Below are 24,114 nucleotides of genomic sequence, written 5' to 3' on the forward strand. Positions count from 1 at the left end.
ATATACTCTCTATGCAAGTGTAGTGTTGTATTATTCTTATCTATACGAACTCTTTGGGCCGACTAACTCTGTGTGACCCTCAGTGTGTTAATTTGGTGTTTGTACCCCTTCTGATGGTTGGTGCCAGCACTTATATCCTTCTAAGGTTTATATAACTTTTGATAAATGTATAGCATATGGCTTTTGAGGGGGTATATGCTTTAACATGTGCAATTAGATGGCTAGATAACCGATCATTCCGTGTCTGATATGTGCTGCCACCAGCCATTGTTGTTTTGGGTGTCCGTGTAGTCCATTCTCCCCTCCTTTCTATATATCTTTCCTGGTATCCTTTGGTAACCATGATATGAGATACTATACCTTTTTGACACCGATCTTTTTGGGAAGGCTGTGACCAGGCACGCATGCACGCTATGTGTTCCTCGGCGCCTGCCGGCTCTCTGTGTCTTGATTGACATGCGGCGTCGGAGCTATTTGCCCCGCCTCCGGATGTCGAGTGACGCGGACGCCGGCCGGCGTCCTGGTCCCCATGACGACGCATGCGTCACTTCCGGTCCATGGTGCCGTACGGCGCCTATAAATACGATACACCAGTCTTACCCACACGCCCCCTGACGAAGGGAAGACCGAAACGCGCGTCGGGGCACCTCCGCTCCACGTGCGTACCATCCATTTAGACTCCTGCATCTTTAACTGCCCAGCGACTGTCACGTGACGCCTGCCCGACATCCCTGGTATGTATACAGTGGCTGTGCTGGGGACTATCTATGGGCTTAAGGTAACAAGTGGCTGGAGTACTTACCCAGCAATACCATCTAAGTAATGAGGACACGGTAGTGGATATCCCATGTTCTAAATGAAATCAAAAATAGTATTGAATCAATTTAACTGATATTGCCATATTGGCTGTATGAATATATATTGAGATGTTACCTATTACCTTCTTTTCCATGGTGATGTTCCTGTTGTCCCTATATATACCTTTGTAATATATTATTCATATATGTGTATGTAGGATCTATTTTGGAGGTCGCTATGTGGGGTGGATCTTTCTTCTTTTAGCCTCACAGATTTTTCTGCACTTATCCCTGCTGTGTACCTGATCATGTATTTATAATAAAATAAATTTACTGTATTTTTTCGTACTTAGAGGCTCCTATGTCGTCAATTTTTTTCTCTGGGTTTTTTCGAACTGTCAATAACGCAGCAGCATCTGCCTCCCTCCCCAGCAATCAGAAAGTCGGCTGGCTAAGGAGTGCTGTGCTCCTGTACAAAAAGATGGGACAAACCCTTTCAGTCAATAATAACATTTATTGCTTGTTTCTAATTATGTTTTAAAATGTTATATTCATCTTTAGTTATTTGTCATTTATTTATAGGGAACCTGTTATTGCTGATAACACTATTAACCTGCAGGTTTATAGCATTATGAAGGTGCCCGGCCGCTGTGCTGAAAGTGTGCTACCCAGGAGAAAATTAACTTTATTTCTTCAGGGAGCTGCAGATTTTCAGTCTTGCAGGAGTGCAATTACAGTCACTACTCACAGTATTGAGAGTGGCGGCTGGAAACACGCCCCGTCACGGACTGACAATCAGTTGTAGAGTGCATCAGTATAGACCCTGACAGATCCAGAGAAATTTACGCCCAAAGTCCACATTACAATGGAGCAGTTGTAATCAAGTGTCACTTGCTAGGCTGCTTGCTAAAGTTTTGATAAAATCACTGTTTTCTGAGCAAACATTATCACTAGAGTGCTAGTTACCCTGCAGCAATGTAGTCCTCCATATTCATGAGCTCTGTATAATCCCACCCTCCCCACTGATTGACAGCTTACCGCCTATGCATAGTGTACAGAGAGCTGCCAAATCAGTGGTGTGGGCGGGATTATACAGAGCTCAACATTCAGAGCACTGCTAGATCTGCAGCACATAAAACTGAATTTAAATTCTGCAGTAGGAAGTGATGCATCGCTGGAATCAGGACTTCTGCTCCTACATCATGCCACTCTCATGTGGAGTAGCAATAAACTGCAAAACAGATTCCCTCTAAAGGTCCCGAAAAAGAAGGCATGTGTCTTGGTGCAACTCTTTTTTTAAAGGGGTTTCTGTGTTTTGTATACGAATGCAATAAATTATTTGGCACACAATATGTTGTGAAATGACGCCAATAAGAACCACAACTTGTTCTACAAAAAAAAACCCCAAAAAAACACAAGTCCTCAACAGACACATCAATGGAAGAATAAAATCGAATGGCTGTTGAAATAGAAAAAAAAAAGTGCTTAAAAGTGGATAGACCATAACGGGTTATTATTTTCTGACAAATGAATATCTAACAATACAAAGGACGCATTTCTCTGGCTATATTACCCTCCTGTGGTGATGTTCCAGCTTGGTGCACGGTGCCTAAGCTCACCAGCTATTCGAAGGCTACGAAATGATACGAGGAGCACTGTGAGTGCCGTAATGTGCCGCACCTCACAGCAAGGAGGTCATGGAGCTGTCCCAATCCCTAATTCAATTTAGCACATTTTCAAACAGTACAACCAACCAGTGTCACATTCAATCTCACTCTGACCATAAATGAGCGCAATGCAATTATTTCTGAAAGCAAATGCAGGCAAAACAGCCACTTTTCATAATTTTACTTGACTATTAGAAAGCATGAAATAATTTGGGAATTGGCTTGATAAGGTACTGAACAAATATATTTTATTTTTCTCATTGCCTCAAGCAAAATATCTTTGTAAGGGGATGCACTATACTATGTGTCAGTGCATAAAAGACTGTAGGAAGAACAAGACTTACCAGAAAATACACCACAGGGACGTTAGGGAAGAAAAATCATCCGGAATGTTGCCAAAAGGCACAAGACATTCTGCCGCTGCCAAGCTAATAACACTGCGTCCATCAGTTATTATAGTGCTATTCCCATCTCTGTCTTTCATGGTCCGGATGGGAATCAATATTTCTAGGTCCCGGACAACAGAGGTGGGTGAAGAAAATAGCCGAGCTAAGCTGTTTCTGTAACTCTCATTAATTTCTAAGGGAGTTACGCAAACAGGGTAGCACAGTGAAACTTGGGTGTTTTTGTGACCCTACATCTGGTGGCCATAACCTAGAATTAGTTATTCCCATCTGGGTCATGAATGACAGAGAGAAAAATAACCCTTCAATCATCTAAATTAAAGATGATAAAACTTGATTGGTTGCTACAGTTATCACCTTTTTTTCTGTTTACTAGTTTTTATATGATACTCTTTGTTGTTCCAGTCATAACCAACAGGTGGCGCTGCATCAGTATAATACAGCACTGCTCGGGTGACTGGGAAAGTGTCACATTGAACATAGAGTCCTTTTCAAGGGCAACAGTATGCAGTGAGCAGAATGATAGTATATATTGTTTATACTAATTTCTGTTTATTCTGAGCTTAAGAGTCCAGTGGGCGGTCCGACTGATTGACAGCACAAACTCCTATGAGAATGGCTGGCAATCACTAATAAGACAACCCACTCGAATCCTAACCAGCATGAGTAAGGAGTTAAATGAGTGCATTAAAAGCTATTCTAAAATATTTTTTACCCATGGACTCTATACCGATCTACTCAGCTCCTCCTGTTCTATAGCGTGCTACCCACAGACTGGACTGCACATTCAATATGACAGGATCCCTTTAATCTACACTTGTAGACTTCAGTATTTGACTTGTAAAATCAGATAAGAAAAATTGGGAGCGCAAAAGGTTTCTTTATAAAATCCATTCAAAGCTGAATTAGTGGATGTAATTATCTAGAAGTCCTAGAATATGGAAATTAAAAGCCTGAACTTGTGACCACTGTAATTACTTTTTATGTGTTTGCAGGAGCGTTAGTTATGTGACGTCCAACATCTACACACGTGGTCAAAATTGTTAGTACCCCTCGTTTAATGAAAGAAAAACCCACAATGGTCACAGAAATAACTTGAATCTGACAAAAGTAATAATAAATTAAAAATCTATGAAAATGAACAAATGAAAGTCAGTCATTGCTTTTCAACCCTGCTGCCACAGAATTTTTAAAAACATTAAACTCATGAAATAGGCCTGGACAGAAATGATGGTACCCTTAACTTAATATTTTGTTGAACAACCTTTTGAGGCAATCACTGCAATCAAACGATTCCTGTAACTGTCAATGAGACTTCTGCACCTCTCGACAGGTATTTTGGCCGACTCCTCATGAGTAAACTGCTCCGCAATGCGGAGTCAACAGAGGGCCTTGTTTGATGTATTATCGGCCTACTCTGTCTACAATGCGGAAGTTAGTTATTGTCAAGGGATGAGTCAAATTGCAGCTGTGCTGCTCATGTACTTGAAAGAGGAGGACGCCTTCTGGGCTCTGGCTCAGCTCTTAACCAACCAAAGGCATGTGATGCACAAGTTTTTTTTTTATCACCGGCTTCCCCAAACTTCAAAGGTTTCAAAGTCATCATGAGCAAATTCTCAGAAAAGCTCATGGATAAAGAAGACATGTCCACTGGGATTTATACAACAAAGTGGTTTCTGCAATGCTTCTTGGATCCAACACCTTTTACTCTCACTTTGAGACTATGAGATATCTATATCTTACAATTGCGTTCACTATACTGAAATTGCACAAAAAGTGTCTGCTGAATATGTCCATGGAGGATCTACGGGAGTTTCTGCAAGAAGAGATCGCACGGTCTCTGAGTAAGGCCACGGTCCCACTATCAGTATTTGGTCAGTATTTTTTCTCAGGAGTGGGAGCCAAACCAGGAGTGGGTGATAAATGCAGAATTGAGGCACTTGTTTCTATTATACCTTTTCTCTGATTGTTCCTCACCTGGTTTTGGCTCCCACTCCTGAGAAAAATACTGACCAAATACTGATAGTGGGGCCATAGCCTTATGATGATGATATTGTCGTAGAGCAGCTGCAGACATCTATTGCCGAACTGAGGAAGATGAAACTAGAGCTGCCGCCACCAGGAAGGTCTGAAGAATTCCCCAAAAAGACCCTGGGTCAGGATATCCCTGTTCATCTACTTCCAGTTAAAACAACAGATTTCTGCTGTGTGTATGAGGCATATGAGATTAACGTTGAGAATTAAGCAATGTTCAGATATAAAATACGTTTCGATTATCATTAAAACCCTACTACATAAGGTGAGCATGTTAGATTGATTTTGCAAGAGCTGATTCATTCGCTTTTTGGGTAGATTTCGTTATTGTTTTGCCACTTTGATCTCTCGCTCTCCCGAAGAACATTATATTCCCTGAAAGTTATTACTGTGCGGGATTCAGTAACTTACTTTGTTTTATGAACTTTAAAATTGACTTGTTTTAAAAAACGATAAAATAGAAGCTTAAATCACTTTGGGTAGATCCTATTGCATTGGAATAAATCGCTTCCTTGCTTTTATACAGTACATCAATTCCAATTTCCTACCTTTCAAGAGCATTGCTCTGAGAGTTTATCGCACCTTTCTAATGAAATGCAATTTCATGCAGGGATTGAAGATCTTGTTAATTTTGTTGACATTTGTATAGATTACATTTGTAGTAAATAAACAAACAGGAATATGCTTTACCATACGCTCGGTAACTCACAGCAAATGGCAGACTTCGGCAGAAATCCAGATGCTTTTTAAACAGAAATGAATATAATAAACCGATGATTTCTACGCATCCTAAGCAAGCAAATGGCTGCAACAGGAGCAGTGGAAACAATAAGGTCGGTATCATAAGGGATAATATATTTTTTGTGGTCATCATTTGGCAAAATAATCTACAATAACAAAAGAGGGAAAACTATGAAACGCACTTTAAATGCACCTGATAGAAATGTAATAGACAGTTCATAAACTTTGCTAGAAGTTTAAGAGATTAAAAAAGCACTTCTAGTTATTTTTCTTCTATTACCGTACCCCCCACCTGATTTATGGCACACTCTACACTTCACTAATACATGGTATAATTACTTTCATGAAGTACTTCAAACACTTGTTTTCTTCCCTTCAGCATCCACCTGTAATGCCAATGATGCACTACACTGCCATAGGTCACACACAAGTGGTGTGCGGAATTTATCACTTCACTAAGGCAGGAAGAAAAGTAAAAGAGAAGGTAGTTTGTGATGCCAGGGTGCACTGTGTTAACTTCTGTTTAATGGTGTGATGATATGTTGTGCATCCGATAATCAAGAAAAACAGAGAGACGGATAGGCTATTCGTAAACTTTACTTCTTGCAAACAGCTACAGATAAATCCAGACAGATGATTCAGCAGAGTTTCAATTCCAATGCAGCAAACACAGTTACTTTCAGTACAGCAATGCAGGTACATAAATAGTGCAGCAATTCCTGAGTCCTAGCTTCTCCTTATATGCACAGTCTATCACACAGCTGATTGCAGCTGAAGCTGTGGTCTCTCATGTACAGGAGCTCTGTCTGAGCTTCCTACCTGCTCCTTCAGCTTCCAGGCAAAACCAAACACCACAGGATGTCTCCTCCTCTCTCCTTCTCTCTCTGAGCACACACTCAACTAAGCTCAGGACCTTGGCATGTATGGAAAGCAGGGCTAAATCATTAACTCTTGGTAATCTGTTATTTTGTTCTGCTAAGTACATCACTCTTTGCATATATAAACCATTCTGTACTTTATCTGCAAAGAGAATATGAACATTGTGCAGACATAATGAGGTAGCTGCTGGCTCTGCTACATCTTATAGGGGGATACACATACAACTTTATGATTCCTAGTTGTCATCATGCATGTTATTTCTCTATACTTTGAATCCCAAGTTATATCAGTACATCACATGATCAGCTAGAACCAGAACCATGTGTCTACCGGTATGACAGCATGAATATCCTTGTCTTCATATTCTCCTAAATAAACTAATTATCAGTATACATTAAAAGAGGCGATGCTCTAAATTATAAATGTTTGAAAAGCACTGTGCAGTCATCATCATTATCTTTGATATGCGCTTCTGTTTCCCATTCCTGTAAAGAACTTCTGTAGTACATTCCATGCACTTGCATCATACAAAAACATCTACTGACTGAGATTCTGATCCCCTTCGTATAACGTAAAGCTATAACATTCTCAGGAGGTCATCATGAGATCACATGACCTAAAAAAAGTGAAGTATTCCATGAATTTTCAGATAAAAAGGGATAACCAATACCAGGTAATACTATTATTATATATAGTGGGGGAATACTGATAGTATGAATTAAAAGAGCATACAAGCCTGAAGTGCTAATATCAGAGTATAATACCAACGTCCAAATTCCAACATATGTCCTTAACTTTGAGTAAGTTTATAATAAAAAAAATGATTAAAAAATATATGGAGACTGGGATGTCACAACTGGTATGAAAATATAAATAAAGTTAAAAAATAAGGCCTATGCTTCCGTCCACTTTGCTCCACCGACTTGAAATTGAGCAGTGGTTAAAAGTGATACATTTTTCTGCAAATCTGCCATGTGTCATTACTTGCAACTTTTTTTTTTTTTTAACTAAAGATGTCCCAAGTGTCCCTAATGTCCCCCTAAAAGAACTGAATTTTTAGCCAAAGTCGGTTTCAAACTTCAGGGTTGTGGGATTCCGGCATCCGGAGTGAGCCCTCCTCACAGTGAAAGATCTCGTGATATCTCGCTTTTCGCAGTAACCTAGCGCTGCCAATTCTTTACTAATCTGTTACGAAATGGTAACTGTGCAAATTAGGTTACCTGTCTGTGCAATTCCCATTAGTAAAATGTCCTAATTGTCTTACGATGCCATCTGATGCACATTTTGTCACATGTATGCAGTCTTTGAACAGCCATTTGAGGCTATGTAATAGTGGGGAAGGGCTTAACCTTCCCTTGGTACTGAGATAGTTAAAGGGAGTGTTCCTGAAGTCAGACCTCTCCGAACTGTTGGTAGACCAAGCTAAGGGGTTAGCTTTACAGGTCCAGTCAGTAGAGTAAAGGGGGAACTTAGTGCCCGGATCAAGCCTAGAGTGATATAGAGCTTGTTCCTGGCATAATTTGTTGTGGGCTGCAGTACCTGTAAACAGCCACAAGATGCCACTGTTCTGAGTGCAGATGTCAGGTTGAGTTTGCTAGCAGGGTTGCAGGCAGTGGTGAGTTAATGCTGTGTGATGACAGCTCACAGGGGGTGGGCACATTGGCAAAAAGCCTCAGTTTTAGTGTCCAGAGGCCATTACCAGACAGTACGGGGAATCGTGCGGGCAGCCTGACTATAGTGGCTGCTAGGGTAGACGGGAGCTCTACACCCTCAGACAGTGGGATCACTAATGTGCTAGTCTCCTCACGCAAGAGCAAGAGTCCTGTTAGCTGGTCGGAGAAACTCATCAGAGCGAGTGAGGACCCGAGGCACTTCTAGTCTGCAGGAAGCAGGAAGAAGATAAATAGGACTCCAGGCTAGGACGTGGGGGAGATATTTGATCCAGGTCACTGTTAACGTTACAGAAGAATCTCGTGGACTAGAGATAGAGTCACAAGAGATGCTTCACACAGAGAGGGAACCAGGGCTGAAGATGTTGTCAGTGCCTGTGAGAGAGATGATAGCCTGTCGGGCCTTATCCATTATATCTGCCTGTAAATACTGTATATATCCCTCTTCCCCAAGTAAAGTTCAAGTTCTGGTTAAGAACCTTGTGTCCTCTGAAGTTCTTGCTGCCCTGGTCCCAGAAGAGCAATGCCTGGAGACAGCCGCAATTGGATGGCTTGAAGTAACTGAAGAGCAACACATACACAGCCACACTTCAGAGGGAGGACACGTATTGTCTGTAGGGTGCCATAGCGAGTGGGGACTACAGCTCGCCCACGACTACCTCGCTGGGGCACCTTACAGCTACACACTGCTGTGTTGGATGTGTGCACATTGAACATTTGGAAGCCCAGATATTGGATCTAAATGAACAGTTTGTGACTCCTTACCATATTGACTATTGGTGTAGATGTGGGGGAGGATGTTAGCATGGAGGTGCAGGATAATGAGGCAGCAGAGTGACAGAAGGCGGTGCACAGGGAAGAGTGTCAAGGAGGCTAGATCTGATCTGACACACCCCAACAAGTTTGCTAAATTGGCAGATGAAGGAGGTGTCAGTACAGGACCACCATTTCTGCAGCAATACATGTCCTCTGAAACCCATGGGAGTGTCTGCCCCAATAAGGAGGGGAATAGGAGTCCCAGACAGGTGCTAGTAGTGGAAGATTCAATAGCGGAACAGACAGGGAAGACTGTGATCATTGAACAGTATGTTGCCTTCTTGGCTCACAAGTTCAACACATCAAGGATTGGATTGACAGATTATAGGGAGGGGGCTGGTGAGGACCCAGTGTTCATGGTGCACATTAGCACCAATAACAAAGTTAGAGGTAAGAATAAGGTCCCGAAGATTGATTTCAGGGAATAAGACTGTAAGCTTTAGGCAAATACCTAAAAAAAGTATTCTCTGAAATACTACCTACACCACGTGCCACACCAGAAAGGCAGTGGGAGATGCTCAGGAATTGGTGCAGTAAGGAGGGCTTTGGGCTTTTGGAGAACTGGAATAACCTAAAGAAATGAACTGGAATATAAATTGGGGTGCATGCAGCATGTAAGTGCATGTTCACACATGGCCACTAAAAGAACAGAAAAAAAGAAAACAGAAATATAATATGCAAATACCCTGCAATAAATAAATAAACAGCAATAGTGCATGAAATTAATATAGGGTACTTAGTTAATATAATTTTGATCAAAATAATGCAAAAGCCATCCTGCCTCGTCACGGTGACCCCATTAGGGACAGTCCTAACTCTAATATTTAAAACCTTACTGTTTGTCAAGTGACATGCATGTGGATACGGGCTAAGAAAGACCGAGCCCAGCTAGTGGACACAGACATGGGGAGCAAGATGAATAGACTTTCCAGCTCAAGGAAAAGGACGGCCACACCTTTATAGTAGACAAATCAATTGGCCCGGATAGCATACACTTCCGAGTACTGCAGAAATTAAGTACCGTGATAAACAGACCATTATTTTTAATATTCAAGGATTCCCTAATAACAGGTTTCTATACCACAGGACTGGCGCACAGAAAATGTGCCAATATTAAAAAAGGGGACAAATTCTGAGCCAGGACACTATAGGCCTGTAAGTTTAATGTCTACTGTGTGCAAAATCTTTTAGGGTTTTCTAAGAAATGCTATTTTGGAGTATCTCACTAAGAATAACCTATAGAATCAGTCCTATCAAACTAATCTGATCAGTTTCTATGAGGAGGCAAGTTCCCGACTGGACCAGAGAAATGCAGTCGATGATGTCTATCTGGACTTTTTAAAAGAGTTTGATACAGTACCACATAAAAGGCTGATATGTACAATGAGAACAATGGGACTAGGGGAAAATGTGTGTAATTGGGTTAGCAACTGGCTCAGTGATTTGAAACAATGGTTGGGTATTAAAGAGACACACTCTGATTGGGTAACAGTTAAGTGAGGTACCATAGGGGTCAGTACTGGGCCCTCTTCTTTTTCACTCATTTATTAATGACCTTGTAGAGGGCATACAGAGTACAATTTCAATCTCAACTGGAATGCTGACTCTCATTTAAAGGAAGCAGGAGAAAGGAAAACTCAGGCCAAGGTGAAAAGTGCTAACAAGTAGAAGTACTAGTGCCTAATGTGCCATATATATGGCTTACCTCAAAATCTCTATCCGTAAAGAATCTTAGAACAAGATGTTATTAAAAGTAAAGGCCCCTATGTACATTAGAGTAAAATCATGCATTTTTATTGGCAGGACCAGCCTATTACCAAGGCCAATCCTGGGGGAAAGATTTTTTTACTTCTCAGGGAAGAAAAAAACACCACCACCGACTGAACATGTATGCATATAGGGAAAGAGGGCTGGAGAAATAGCTTTTTGCAGAGTGAGTGCTTATCCTTGAAGTCAAGCTGTCTGACTAACTTTGGATTTCTTTTTTTTTTTGGCTTTCATGGCACAGAAAATTATTATTTTCCAACATATTATTTTCATCATTAGTTTATAATGTTTACCCATGTAGAAATGTGAGTGTGACCATTAGAAGAGTTGAATATTCATCACATGCCAATATGGAAATCTTAGCTAAAGGGTTAAATAAATTTAACAAAATGTAGAATCTTCATATACAAAACCCCCCAACTGTAAACATAATACAACATAGTACCGTGGCGCATCATGCTGCCTGTTCTATAAAATACAGTGGATGAGGTGGAATAGCTGAAGCTTTCTCCATGAGGCAATGACTGATGGTGTCAATTTTTCGGTAATCCTAACACAAATGTGCACCTTTTTTCCTAATATGTGCTCAATGTCCTCTCCCTTTCATCTGATAGTGAGTATGCATTGCCGGATCTCCAGAACTGACAGTGTTATAAACAATATGTCAGAGAACTTGACAGTGGACACTTCACTGTGCAGAGATAATGGAGATGTTACCTTGCAGCTTTTCGGTACTAGATGGATTTTGGCTGAGAAAGATGTTTGCATCTCAGTAAATCCATCAGAGCTGAGTGAAATGAGATGAAACACATGACCCTGAACTAATGTCTAATGTGCACACTGCATGTATACAAGGGACTGAGAGCCTGGAAACTGGTCACAAAGGAAACATTGTACTTTGTATGTTTCTTGAATCCGAGCATGTGCTGAAATCAGGGCTGTGGAGTCGGTAAGCCAAACCTCCGACTCCACGACTCCGACTCCCTCATACATGGCTCATGTTTAAGTGATCAATTTACTGTAGCACAGATTCATCTCCGCTAAAAGTCTAGACCCTTAGATCAGGAATAGGACAGACATTTATAAGACATTTCATAACTTTCCCAAATTCTTATGAAAAAAGATTCCCCACAAACTGCATTGAACTACTGTACCCAATTTATTATATATTTTAGGAGTCGGAGTTGGTCCATTTTATACCGACTCCATCTAAATGGGCTCCGACTCCACAGCCCTGGTTGACGTGTTATACGCTGCCATGTGCTGTACCCATGGAGGACCAGGAGATGGGGTGCAGATGATATCTAATGTTTTCTTGTTTTTTTTTTAATAATTAAGGCAAATATTTCTGAAAAGAGGCTAAAGTTTAGGATCCTTTACTCTAATACCTTTCTGATAAAATACCAGTCACTCCAATTGCTACAAGGAATGGAAGAGCCAATGACGAAGCATCGGCATCCAGGGAGCATGGCCAGAATTTTTAGGCTCGGTTTCAGGTACCCTGTGGAATTCATCTGCATCTGTTTCCAATGGAAACAGATATATCTGAATAGTATAGACTGCAGGACATTTTAGGTCTTCAACCTAAAAGATGACAGTCATAGGCTATCCCGGGAGAAGGGAGAGCAATGCAGGGATGTCGACATGAATTTACAGAAAGCATTCTGGGGGTGACCACTGAGAAGAAGGTGCCTTTTCTTTACATTTTTACCCTCGCTTGTCAGAACATTACACCATAATATACTCTAAGCAGTGTAGCTACTAAGATGCTTTGGTGCTTTGATTATTGTATCCAAAATGTATCCATTAACATAAATATAGCAATCCTCTCTGAAATTATTCTAAGTTTAGCTTTCTAGGACCATAGAAAAAGCAAGCTCGTCAGAATTGTCAACTTTTTGTGGAACGCACATATTTGTATCTAGAATTAATTTTCTGTGATAAAGGATCTAGAAGGTTGATTCAAAATAAACACTAAACAATAAGAAGTCACAACCAATAATAGTGAGAAACATGCACGAGTGAACAGATAGGCTGAGATACTTACTAGTGCTGCCATAGCCCAGCCTGTCTTGTTGTAGATGAATTCCAAATTATTTCTTCTCAGGTAAAGCAAACCACCAACCAGAGACACAAGCAAAGCCAGAGCGATTGTGCCAGAGTAATTCGGTGGCCTAAACACACGGATCTAGATCAAGAAAAAAGCACAAATATGTGATATCTAGTACATTGTTTGATAAAAACTAATTATTGTAAGCAATGTGTCTGTTCATGGAGGAGGCAAGAAACATAGTGGAAAAACATACAATGCTTTTAAAGGGGTGTACACTACTGGAAAATCCATTTTCTCTGACCCTAATGTAAAAAAGACCCCCTGACGAAGGTACACTAAAACGCGCGTCGGGGTGGGCGCATATTACTACAAAACTGCACACTTCACAAGTCAAGGTACTTATTTTGTCTTTACTGATCATAGTTGACCATGTAACATGTTTAATGACAGCTGTGTCGCTCCTCTGATAATGCAATTACGCTACAAATATAAAAAATAAAAAATCAAATAATAGAAGGCAAATCCAGACTATGTGTTGAAGTGCATAGTGCAATAGATACGTATAGCAGCAGCTAAAAATATAAATAAATAAATCACAGTGGATATACGGTATATAAATTAGAGTGCTAGACTAAATATATTAATGTAACCAAATAAACACATAGAGAGGAATAAATACCATATAAATAGGCCCCACAACCTCCAATTTGGCTTCTATTTTTTGATTTGTGCCCCACAGTCAATCTATTTGGGTATTTATTATATATCTTTGAGTCTGTTTTCCAAATTATGTTTTTTTTCATTTAGATTTGAATTTTTTTAAAAATCTATTAAATGAATATTTTAAATGCTTCTATGGTTATTCATTATTTATTGAGTGGGTTTTGATGAACAATAAAGGTATCATCTTTAGGATTTACCTTTGTTTGCCACCTACCCATGACTATGGATTCATTTGCATATGTACTTTACTAAAATATATATCCATATACAATATTGGTGTTAACTGCAGGATTAACCATTAGTTGCCATTTTGACTATGGCTATGGATCTATCTGCACATGCACTTTACTAATGTATATGGATTACATTTAGGTCCATACAGTACATAGTATATACATCTATCATAAACACCTCAATATATTTATATTGCATCACACTGCCAATAGCTACATCATAATTTGTCTATGACCCCTTTTGAGATTTTTGTAATTTTCCTTTGAATCTTATTGCATGATTGTCATGATTTTTAGGATTCATTCATTAATATATTCTTTGTAAAATCTTGCTAAATCACACAATAATGTTATATATGTCATGATTAAAAGTTTTTTACATTTTACTAATGTTATATATGTGTTCCCCAATTGGATCATTTCCAAGCAGCTGTTTGTAGCATTATATATACAATTTATGCCAAAAAACAATGTAACCGTTTAATTGGCATTTGATATGCGCCTCCTTTTTTAGCAATTTTGTTGCATAACCACTGCATATTATTTGTATAATAAAAAAAAAACAACAAAATGTTCTCACTACTACTGAAGGTAATCTTGGTTCCTTTTTCTTTTGCATATGACCCTAATGTCCCTGATAAAATTAAATGCATACTTACCTCTTAGATTGGCGTTGCTGCTCTGCTCAGAGTTCTGTGTTCCCCGACAGTAACATGAGCGCTACAGATGCTCAGCCTCTTTATAAATAGGGGTTGTATATATCCTAAATATTGTGGGTCAAAAACCCATCCACTTGACAAAGCATCGTGGCTTAAATTACTGTAATAAAAGCCTCAACACAAAGATGTAAAGAATAGTGATGAGCGTGCACTAAAATGCTCGGGTACTCGTTGTTCGATTCCAGCAAATTGGAATACTCGGGTGCTCGACCCTAGCAACGAGCCCAATGTAAGTCTATGGGAAATTAAAGCATTTTTTCCGGTGGCCCTCCCGGAGGTCTGCAAAAGGCCAGAAAATTGCTGAAATCGATGGGAACAGTGCTCAAATGACATGGGAACAGCATGGGGAAGACCCCTGGAAGCATCTCTGATTCCCAGGTTACTTCTGTGAACAATGTTGTCAGAGTACTACGCCACTTTTATGGACTCACAATAAAACATACAAAAACAAAACCAAAATGGATTTTCCTGGGAAAAATGTAAAGGAACATCCTTTCCAGGGTAATGACTTATATATAAGGCAAAATAAATAACCAAAACCAAAAATGCTCCTCCACACCTTGGGCTATGTTCACACGTAGAGTTTTTGATACGTTTTTGCACATTTGCATTGCTTTCAACGCTGGATTGGATTTGTGTCTCTCTCGCCTGTACTCCTTGGTTGTCTAACGAACTGTGACCTCTGCCGCCAGCGTTTTCAGATGTGAATTTTTTTAATAATTCTGCAACAAGGGCCTTCTGGTACTGCCCCATTTTAGTAAACCTGTCCACCGCGGGAATAAGAGATAGAAAGTTCTTGAAATGTGGGTCTAGAAGTGTCACCAACCAGTAATGACGATCACCCAAAATTGGCACAACGCGAGGGTCACGGGAAAGGCAGCGTAACATAAAACTCAGCCATGTGTGCCAGACTGCTAACAGGCAAGACTTCCGTGTCACCAAGAGGACGACTGACCATGCTCTCCTCCTCATCCTCCTCCCTCTCCTCAGGCCATCCAAGCTGAACAGACAGTATGACAGTTGTGCAGGTAGTACCATCTATAGCGCTGGAAACTAGCTCTTGTTCTTTCTCCTCCTCCTATTCCTCATTGTCACCCAATCCAAGTTGGGATGAGATGAGGCTGGGCTGTATGGAATCACCCTGTATGGTTCCTTGCTCCATCTCATTTTGTTCCGCCTGCAATGCATCGTCTTTAATTGTGAGCAGTGAGCGTTTCAGAAGACAGAGAAGCGGGATAGTGACGCTAATTATTGCGTCATTGCCGCTCACCATCTTGGTGGAGTCCTCAAAGTTTTGGAGGATGGTACAGATATCTGACATATATGTCCACTCCTGAGGTTTTATGTGTGGAGTCTCACCTGAAGACCAATGACCTTGTTGATGCTGGTAGTCAACAACTGCCCTCTTCTGCTCACAAATCCTTCCCAACATCTGCAATGTAGAGTTCCAACGCGTTGGGACATCGCAGATTAGTCGGTGAGCTGGAAGCTGCAAACGCTGCTGAAGCATGGCAAGGGCGGCGGAAGTTGTAGCTGACTTTCTAAAATGGGCACACACTCGGCGTACTTTGACAAGCAGATCTGGGTAGGTTTTGAGAAACCGCTGAACCACGAGGTTAAGCACATGGGCCAGGCATGGTACGTATGTGAGCTCGCCTCGCTTCAGAGCCGCCATCAGGTTCCGGCCATTGTCACACACCACCATGCCTAGCTGTAGGTTCAGCGGTATCAGCCACACATCTGCCTGCTCTTTCAGAGCTGTCCACAACTCTTCAGTGGTGTGCGATTTGTCACTTAAGTAGATTAACTTCAGCACAACCTATTGCCGCTTGGCCAAGGCAGTGCTGCAGGGCTTCCAGCTTGTGACTGATGTGGTCATTTCAGAGATGGAGGCTGAAGAGGAGCAGGTGCAGGAGCTGTAGAATGTTGGGGAAACCCTGATTGACCCAGGGTTCCTCGGCAATCCTCAGCGTCGGGAAGATATTTTCCGTCCCAAGGTTCGACTGGGTCCTGGCTTCCACTATATTAGCCCAGTGTGCCATCAGCTAGATGCACCGTCCCTGCCCACAAGCACTTGTCCACGTGTCCATGGTTAGGTGGACCTTACCAGTAAATGCGTTGTTGAGGTATGGCTAATGTTCTGGGACATGTGCTTGTGTAATGCGGAGACGGAACACCGGGAGAAATAGTGGTGGCTGGGGACCGAGTACCGAGGGACGGCTGCCGCCATCAAGTTGCAGAAAGCTTCCGTCTCCATGAGCCTAAAAGGCAACATTTCGAGCGCAAGCATTTGCGAAATGTGTGAGTTTAGTAGTGTGGTCTGTGGGGCGTTGGCTACGTATTTGCATTCCAAGGACTGGGGTAGAGACAACTGAACGCTGCGCTGGGAAAAGGACGTGGTTGCTGATGGTGGTAGTTGCGAGTGTGCAACGATAGATGCAGGGTGGGAGACATCTTCGCATGCGCCATGGACAGGGCATTGGCGTGCACACACACCAGCGGAACAAGCAGTGGTGTCACCCGAAGACATTGTTTCTGGACTTTAGCGTTCGGCCCACTTTGTCGGGTGCTGTGCTGCCATGTGCCTGATACATGCTGGTGGTGGTCAGGTTGCTAGTTTTGCTGCCCCTGCTGATGCTGGTCTGGCAGATGGTGTAAATGGCCTTTTTGGGGTTATCTGCAGAGTCTTTAAAACAGAACCAGACTTGGGAAGACCTAACTGTTGTACTGGCAACTTCCGTTGTGTTGTTGTTCCGGGTGACGGTTGCCCATTTTGTGTCTGTGGCCTCCACACTGCTTGGTCCTGCCTGCCTCCCTCCCCCTGTGTGCTGCTGTCATCGCTTTGCATGTCACCTTGCCAGGTTGGGTCAGTGATTTCATCGTTCTCCACCTCATCTTCCACTTCTGCACCCTGGTCCTCCTCCTGACTTTCTGGCAATTGTTCCTCATCATCATCCACCTCTTGTGACAGTAATTGCACCTTCCCACCATTGCCTTCGTGTGAACTTGGGTGCTCAAATATTTGAGCATCGGTACACGCGTTCTCCTCTTGACTCACTTGAAGCTGGTGGGAGGAAGGATGTTCAGGGTGAGGAATATGCGGTCCAGACTCACGGCTACTGAGATCTGACAGTATGGAAGACAGGGTGGTGGTGATGGTGGCAAAGTGACTGGAAGCATTATCTGCTATCCAACCAACAACCTTTTGACACTGCTCTGGGTTCAATAGTGGTGTGCTGCGGTCCCCTAGCATTTGGGACAGGAAGGTCGAGCGGCAAGATGTGAGTTTGTTGTGGCACAATTTTAGCTTGCTCACGGCTTCGGCCTCTGCATGCACCATCACAATCACGTCCACTTCCCCGTCCCTTGCCACGTGCCTTGCCCATTTTAAATGGAGGATAATATTTTCCACGTTAATTACAAATGGCTGGATTTGTACCGCAGTTATATGTGATAAGCCTGACGGACACCCAAGGTTTTAAATAGCGGCCCTGTAGTTTACTATTCTTGGCAGCGACCACGTGTGAATAGCTTCACTGACACACTGTTACAAACTCTAAATGGAGGATAATATATTCCACGTTCAGTACAAATTTCTGGATATTTATCGCTGTAATATGGGATCTTGTCTGATGATGGAAAAGATCTGGCTGTATTCTGCAGTGCTAACAAGCAAATGGAGCAGTCAAATGGCGTACTCTGGATTGCTTTTTAAGCAAATAATCAGGATTAAGATAAAAAAAATTAGCCCTGACCCCTGATATCTTTGTCTACAGAAAGACGGATTTTGGTAAGAACTTACCTGTAAAATCCTTTTCAGCGAAGGAAGGAAGGGAGACACAGATTCTCTACTTCGTGGGTAGGCGGAGCCCCATAGGATAGTCACCTCAGATTGGAAAATGACGACCGGCCCCTCCAGTATATAGGCTCCTCCTACTCCCATGTTCATCAGTCCGTACACAAGCTAAGGAAGAGCAGACCAACCAGCAGAACAACATATCCCCTTCTGAAATTTCAGAAATGAGATAAAACAGGTTATGTAATAGAAACACACAGTCTTAGGCATACCCCATTGGACCTGACAACTGTGTAGAGCTGGCGAAACTGGAAGGAGAGCCGTAGAGCGCTAAACCCAGTCCAGAAGATCGACATCAGGAAGGAGACGCGCTGCATCTAGAAACACAACAACACACTTCTGCCCTGGGAGGGTGCTGTGTCTCCCTTCCTTCCTTCGCTGAAAAGGATTTTACAGGTAAGTTCTTACCAAAATCCGTCTTTCAGCAGCAGAAGGGAAGGAAGGGAGACACAGATTCTCTACTTCGTGGGACGTCCTAAAGCAGTACCTACTTAAGGGTGGGAAATAGAGGCAGAAACTTCCATACCCCAAAACTTAGGCAAGAGCGCAAACCGCGCTAAATAATGGAAAACTAAATAAAGGGATAACTTAAATTACCGCCGCCTGCAGGACCCTGCGTCCCAGGGCCGCATCGGCTGAAGCACTTACGTCCACCTTATAAAACTTAGTAAAGGTGTGAACGGAGCGCCAGGTGGCCGCCCGGCAGAGCTGCGCTGCAGAGGCCCCCTGACGAAAAGCCCACGATGAGCCAATGGCTCTCGTGGAATGAGCTTTAACTTTAACCGGACAAGGCTCGCCCTTGAGCCGGTACGCTTCCAGGATAGCTGAACGGATCCACCGAGCTATCGTGTCTTTGGAAGCACGTTGACCACGCCGACGACCTGCCGGAATTACAAAAAGAGAGTCCGACTTCCGAAAACCTTGAGTGATCGTAAGATAGAACTTCAATGCCCGCACTAAGTCCAACGAGTGCAAGGCCCGCTCCCTTGGATTCTTAGGTCCTGGACAAAGCGAAGGCAACACAATGTCCTGATTAATGTCGAATTGTGACACTACCTTAGGCAAAAAATCTTCACGAGTACGAAGCACCACGCGATCCGGAAAAAATTCCAGAAAAGGAGGTAAGCAAGAAAGTGCTGCCAATTCCGATACCCTTCTCAAAGAGGTGACTGCCACCAAGAAGGCCACCTTCCAAGAAAGTAGTAAAAGTTTAGCAGAATCCATAGGCTCAAAAGGCCTATGCTGAAGGGCTTCCAGGACTAGATTAAGCCGCCATGGAGCCACAACTGCCCTCCGTGGCGGAAACTGACGTGCGACTCCGCAAAAAAAAGAACGAACATCCCTGCGAGAGGCAATAGCCTTCCTAAAAAGTGCGGAAAGAGCAGAAGTCTGTCCCCGCACCGTACTTACTGCCAAACCCCTGGCCAGACTAGATTGCAGAAAGGCCAAGAAGTTGGGGATGGAAAAAAACCTCGGGTTTCTTGAGGATCCAGAACACCATGAATAGAAAGACTCCCAAGTTCTGTGATAAATCCTGGACGTAGCTGGACTCCGGGCCGCCCGCAAGGTAGCAATGACCTCGGGCGAAAAACCGCGACGGGTCAAGATCTCGGTCTCAAGAGCCACGCCGTCAAACGAAGGGACCTCAGGTCCGGATGACGAATGGGCCCCTGAGTGAGCAAGTCCGGGCGAAGGGGCAGCGGAAACGGAGGTGCCGCCTGAAGAGACACCAGCGTCGAATACCATGTCCTCCGCGGCCAGTCTGGTGCTATCAGAATTATTGATACCCCTTCGAGTTTGATCCGTCGGATCACCAGAGGCAGTAAGGATATCGGCGGAAACGCATAGATCAGCTTGAACTGACCCCACGGGGCTACTAAAGCATCCACCGCCACCGCCTCCGGGTCCCTGTACCTGGACATGAACGTCGGAACCCTGGCGTTCAGCCTGGATGCCATCAAGTCCACCTGAGGAGTCCCCCAACGGGAACACAGCAGAGAAAACACTTCTGGATGGAGACTCCATTCCCCAGGGTCCACTTGCTCGCGACTGAGGAAGTCCGCCGAGATATTCAACACCCCTGGAATGTAAATTGCAGAAATTGCTGGAACTTTGGACTCGGCCCAGACCAGGATCTGAGAGACCTCCGACATGAGACTGGAACTCCTCGTTCCGCCTTGGTGGTTGATGTACGCGACAGCCGTAGCGTTGTCCGACTGGATCCGGACCGGTAGGCCGCTTAATAAGACCATCCAATGTTGGAGGCAGAGAAATATTGCTCTCAACTCCAAAATGTTGATCGGGAGAGACGACTCCTTTGGCGACCAGACCCCCTGAATCCAGAGGTCGTTCCAAACTCCCCCCCAGCCTGTCCGGCTGGCATCGGTTGTCACCACCGACCATCTCGGGGGAAGGAAGGATTTCCCCACGGATAGAGTCTCCGGACGTAACCACCATCCAAGAGACTCTCGCACCCTGCGGGAGATAATGACCGAGCGATCCAGAGAAGTTAGCGATCGATCCCAATGGGTCAGAATAAGGTTTTGGAGATCCCGGGAATGAAATTGTGCAAACGGTACTGCTTCCATAGTTGCCACCATTTGACCCAGAAGGCGCATGCATTCCCGAAGGGACATTGACAGCGCCGACCTCATAGCCTGGACCAGAAGACGAAGGTTCGTCTGTTTGACAGGAGGCAGGGACACAACTGCCCGAACTGTATCGAACTGCATCCCCAGGAAAAGAATGGACTGTGCTGGCTCCAATGACGATTTCTTCCAATTGATCAGCCACCCGAAGTCCATCAGGTACTGAAGGGAGAGATCGCGAGCCGTTATTGCCTCCTCTGCTGTGGGTGACACTATGAACAGGTCGTCCAGGTAGGGGAGGATCGTAACCCCCTGTCTTCGAAGAAGCGCCATGAGAGGAGCCAGAATTTTTGTAAAAACCCTGGGAGCTGAGGCCAACCCGAAGGGTAGGGCCACAAACTGGTAATGGGCTTGACCTATAGCGAAACGCAAGAAACGCTGGTGAGCCCTGCCGATAGGGATATGCAAATAGGCGTCGCGGATGTCTATCGACACCAAGAAATCGTACTGCGACAGGGTCGCTATCACCGATCGGAGAGACTCCATGCGGAACTTCCGTGTCTGGACGTAAATATTCAAATCCCTGAGATCCAGCACCGGAGGAAACTTGTCCTCCTTTTTGGGGACCACAAAAAGGTTGGAATAAAAACCCTTTCCCTGGTCTTCCGGAGGAACCTGAACCACCACACCCTGCTGTAGGAGAGAGTCGACCTCCTGAAACAGTGCGGCAGCCAGTCTTGGCACGGACGGAATGCCCGTCAGACGAAACCTGTCTGGAGGTAGAGAATGAAACTCTATGAAATAGCCTGCCGACATAACCCGTGTCACCCAGGCATCTGCTATGTGGGATGCCCAGATCGACCCGAATTGTAGCAGACGACCTCCCACCTGAGAGCCCTCGGGGGGATCCCTGGCGTCAGTCAGCCTTAGCGGACTTTTTATCAACCTCCCGTCTGTCCTGACGGGACCGTTGCTTCCAGGGAGTACGAGATTTCTGGGCGGATCTGCCGGAGGATGAGGGACGACCCAATCTCCAAGAAGGCTGACTGAATCGTCCCCTGGCTCGAAAGGACCGAAGACCTCTGCCGGGCCCTGTCCTGCTGGCTGTGGATGCCACTGCCTTTTTCCCAGGCAGAGTAACATCCTTAGCTTTAGCTTTGGCAATTAGTTCCGAAAGATCTGAACCAAAGAGCTGACCGCCCTTATATGCCAGACTAAGCAATCCCTGTTTAGATACCGCATCTCCGGTCCACTGTTTAAGCCACAGAGCTCTTCTAATCGTGACTGCCGAAGCCTGAGCCCTGGATAGAATTGAAGCAGTGTCCAGTACTGCATCTCTGCCATAACACATAGCTTCTTCCATTCGCTGAAAAAGCTTTTCCATTTCTGAACGCGAAGTCCCATCCTGCCACACCGCACGCAGCTGATCCAACCACCGCAGAGAGGCCTCACCGGCCCACATGGCCCCCAAGGCCGCTTGGAAACCATGACCTGCGGCTTCATAGATGGATTTCGCCGCTGACTCCGATCTTCTGTCCAAAGGATCCTGAAGATTGGCTCTCCCTTTAACAGGAAGCAGGGAAGACTTGGTCAGCTGAGACAGAGATATATCCACCTCAGGAGAGGGAACCCAATTAATAACCATCTCCTTGGCACAGGGATATAGGGCATCAAAAAAACGCGTTCCTCGGAAGCGTTTATCCGGACACTGACGCTCCTTCTCCACCGCTTCGTTAAGTTCCTCATGCGCAGGTAATGTAGAACGAACACGGCGCGTCTTCTGATACAGACGGGCCGACCTAGACGGTCTTGTCGGCTCTTCAGACAGCTCTAATACTTCCCGCATGTCCTTAATAAGCCCATCTACACGACCCGAAAGAGAAACAGAGCGATCCTGTTGATCCTCCTCTTCGGACTCAGAAATTTCATCAACCGAATCTGTTGGTGAATCCGAAGCCTCTGAAGCGCTCTGCGAGGGAGACAACGCCACCATAGTCTTGTGGCGCTTTTTACCTCGTGGCATTGGGTGTGATCTAGCTGACACCCACTGTCCCAGGAGACTAGAGAGACTATCAATGGAGCGAGTGAGCGCCTCCACTTTAACATCACTGAGCGTTGAACTTGATGTAGTAGAAGGCCTGAGTGTATCAGAGGCGTGCGACTGAACCTGAAACGGATCAGAAGACCGATCCGCACTCCTAGGCCCCTGATCCGACATGCCACCCACACCAGATGCCAGGATGTACAACAAGGATGGCAAAAAAAGTGTAAAAGCTGCACAGCCTGTTTTCAAAACTCACTTTTTTTTTTAATTTTTTTTATATATGCGTCAGGCTCTGAGGGGTTAAAGCTCACCCTTAGAAAAGAGCTACCCCAGAAAGCCGAGCAAAAATCAATAGGGGGAAACTCCCTTAAACACCATGTGTTTCCCCTAAAGTTCCACTTTTTCAGAAGGGGTTAACATCACAGCAACTATAATACTACGCTGCCTAAAAGGTCAGTGAAGTAAATAGCTTTAGGAGAGAAAGCGGCAGTGCTCACGAGGACTCCTAATAGGTAGCCGAAGTGACAGCACTGACAAAGAACCCCTGCCAGAGGCAGAGGGGGTACTGCGGCGACCGCTCCTCCTGAGTGTGTCGCTTCACTTTTTTTTTTTTTTTTTATATATATATGCGTCAGGCTCTGAAGGGTTAAAGCTCACTCTTAGAAAAGAGCTACCCCAGAAATGCCGAGCAAAAAATCAAAGGGAGAAATTCCCTTAAACACCATGTGTTTCCCCTAAAGCTCCACTTGTTCAGAAGGGGTTAACATCACAGCAACTATAATACTACGCTGCCTAAAAAGGTCAGTGGAGTAAATAGCTTTAGGAGGGAAAGCGGCAGTGCTCACGAGGACTCCTAATAGGTAGCCGGAGTGACAGCACTGACAACGAACCTCTGCCAGAGGCAGAGGGGACTCACCGGTACTGCTCCTACTGAGTGTGTGGACGGACGGACGGGGAGCAGAGAGCAGGAGATGCCACTGGACGCCGGAGGGAGAAGCAGGGACTGCCAGCACGTGCTCAACCAAGCACTTCCTGTCTAAGTAATGACGGCAGGAAGCCAGGAGACGCTAAGCCACGCCCCCACTAGGCCCCGCCCCGCTATGCCCCGCCCCGCTAGGCCACG

At 44.2% G+C, this 24,114-nt stretch overlaps 1 protein-coding gene across 1 annotated transcript in view; it reads right to left on the reverse strand.

The window, feature by feature from the left end:
• TUSC3 (tumor suppressor candidate 3) overlaps positions 1 to 24,114 on the reverse strand; it is a 417,133-nt gene that overhangs the window by 86,027 nt on the left and 306,992 nt on the right. The window contains exon 5 of the mRNA XM_073645422.1: positions 12,823 to 12,963. Coding sequence (XP_073501523.1) covers positions 12,823 to 12,963 — 141 coding nt within the window. The remainder of the gene's footprint in view (positions 1 to 12,822; positions 12,964 to 24,114) is intronic.

The sequence above is a fragment of the Phyllobates terribilis genome, unplaced genomic scaffold, assembly GCF_046119375.1.
Source record: "Phyllobates terribilis strain yellow unplaced genomic scaffold, ASM4611937v1 Scaffold_1__5_contigs__length_1240528914, whole genome shotgun sequence".
Lineage (NCBI taxonomy): Eukaryota > Metazoa > Chordata > Amphibia > Anura > Dendrobatidae > Phyllobates > Phyllobates terribilis.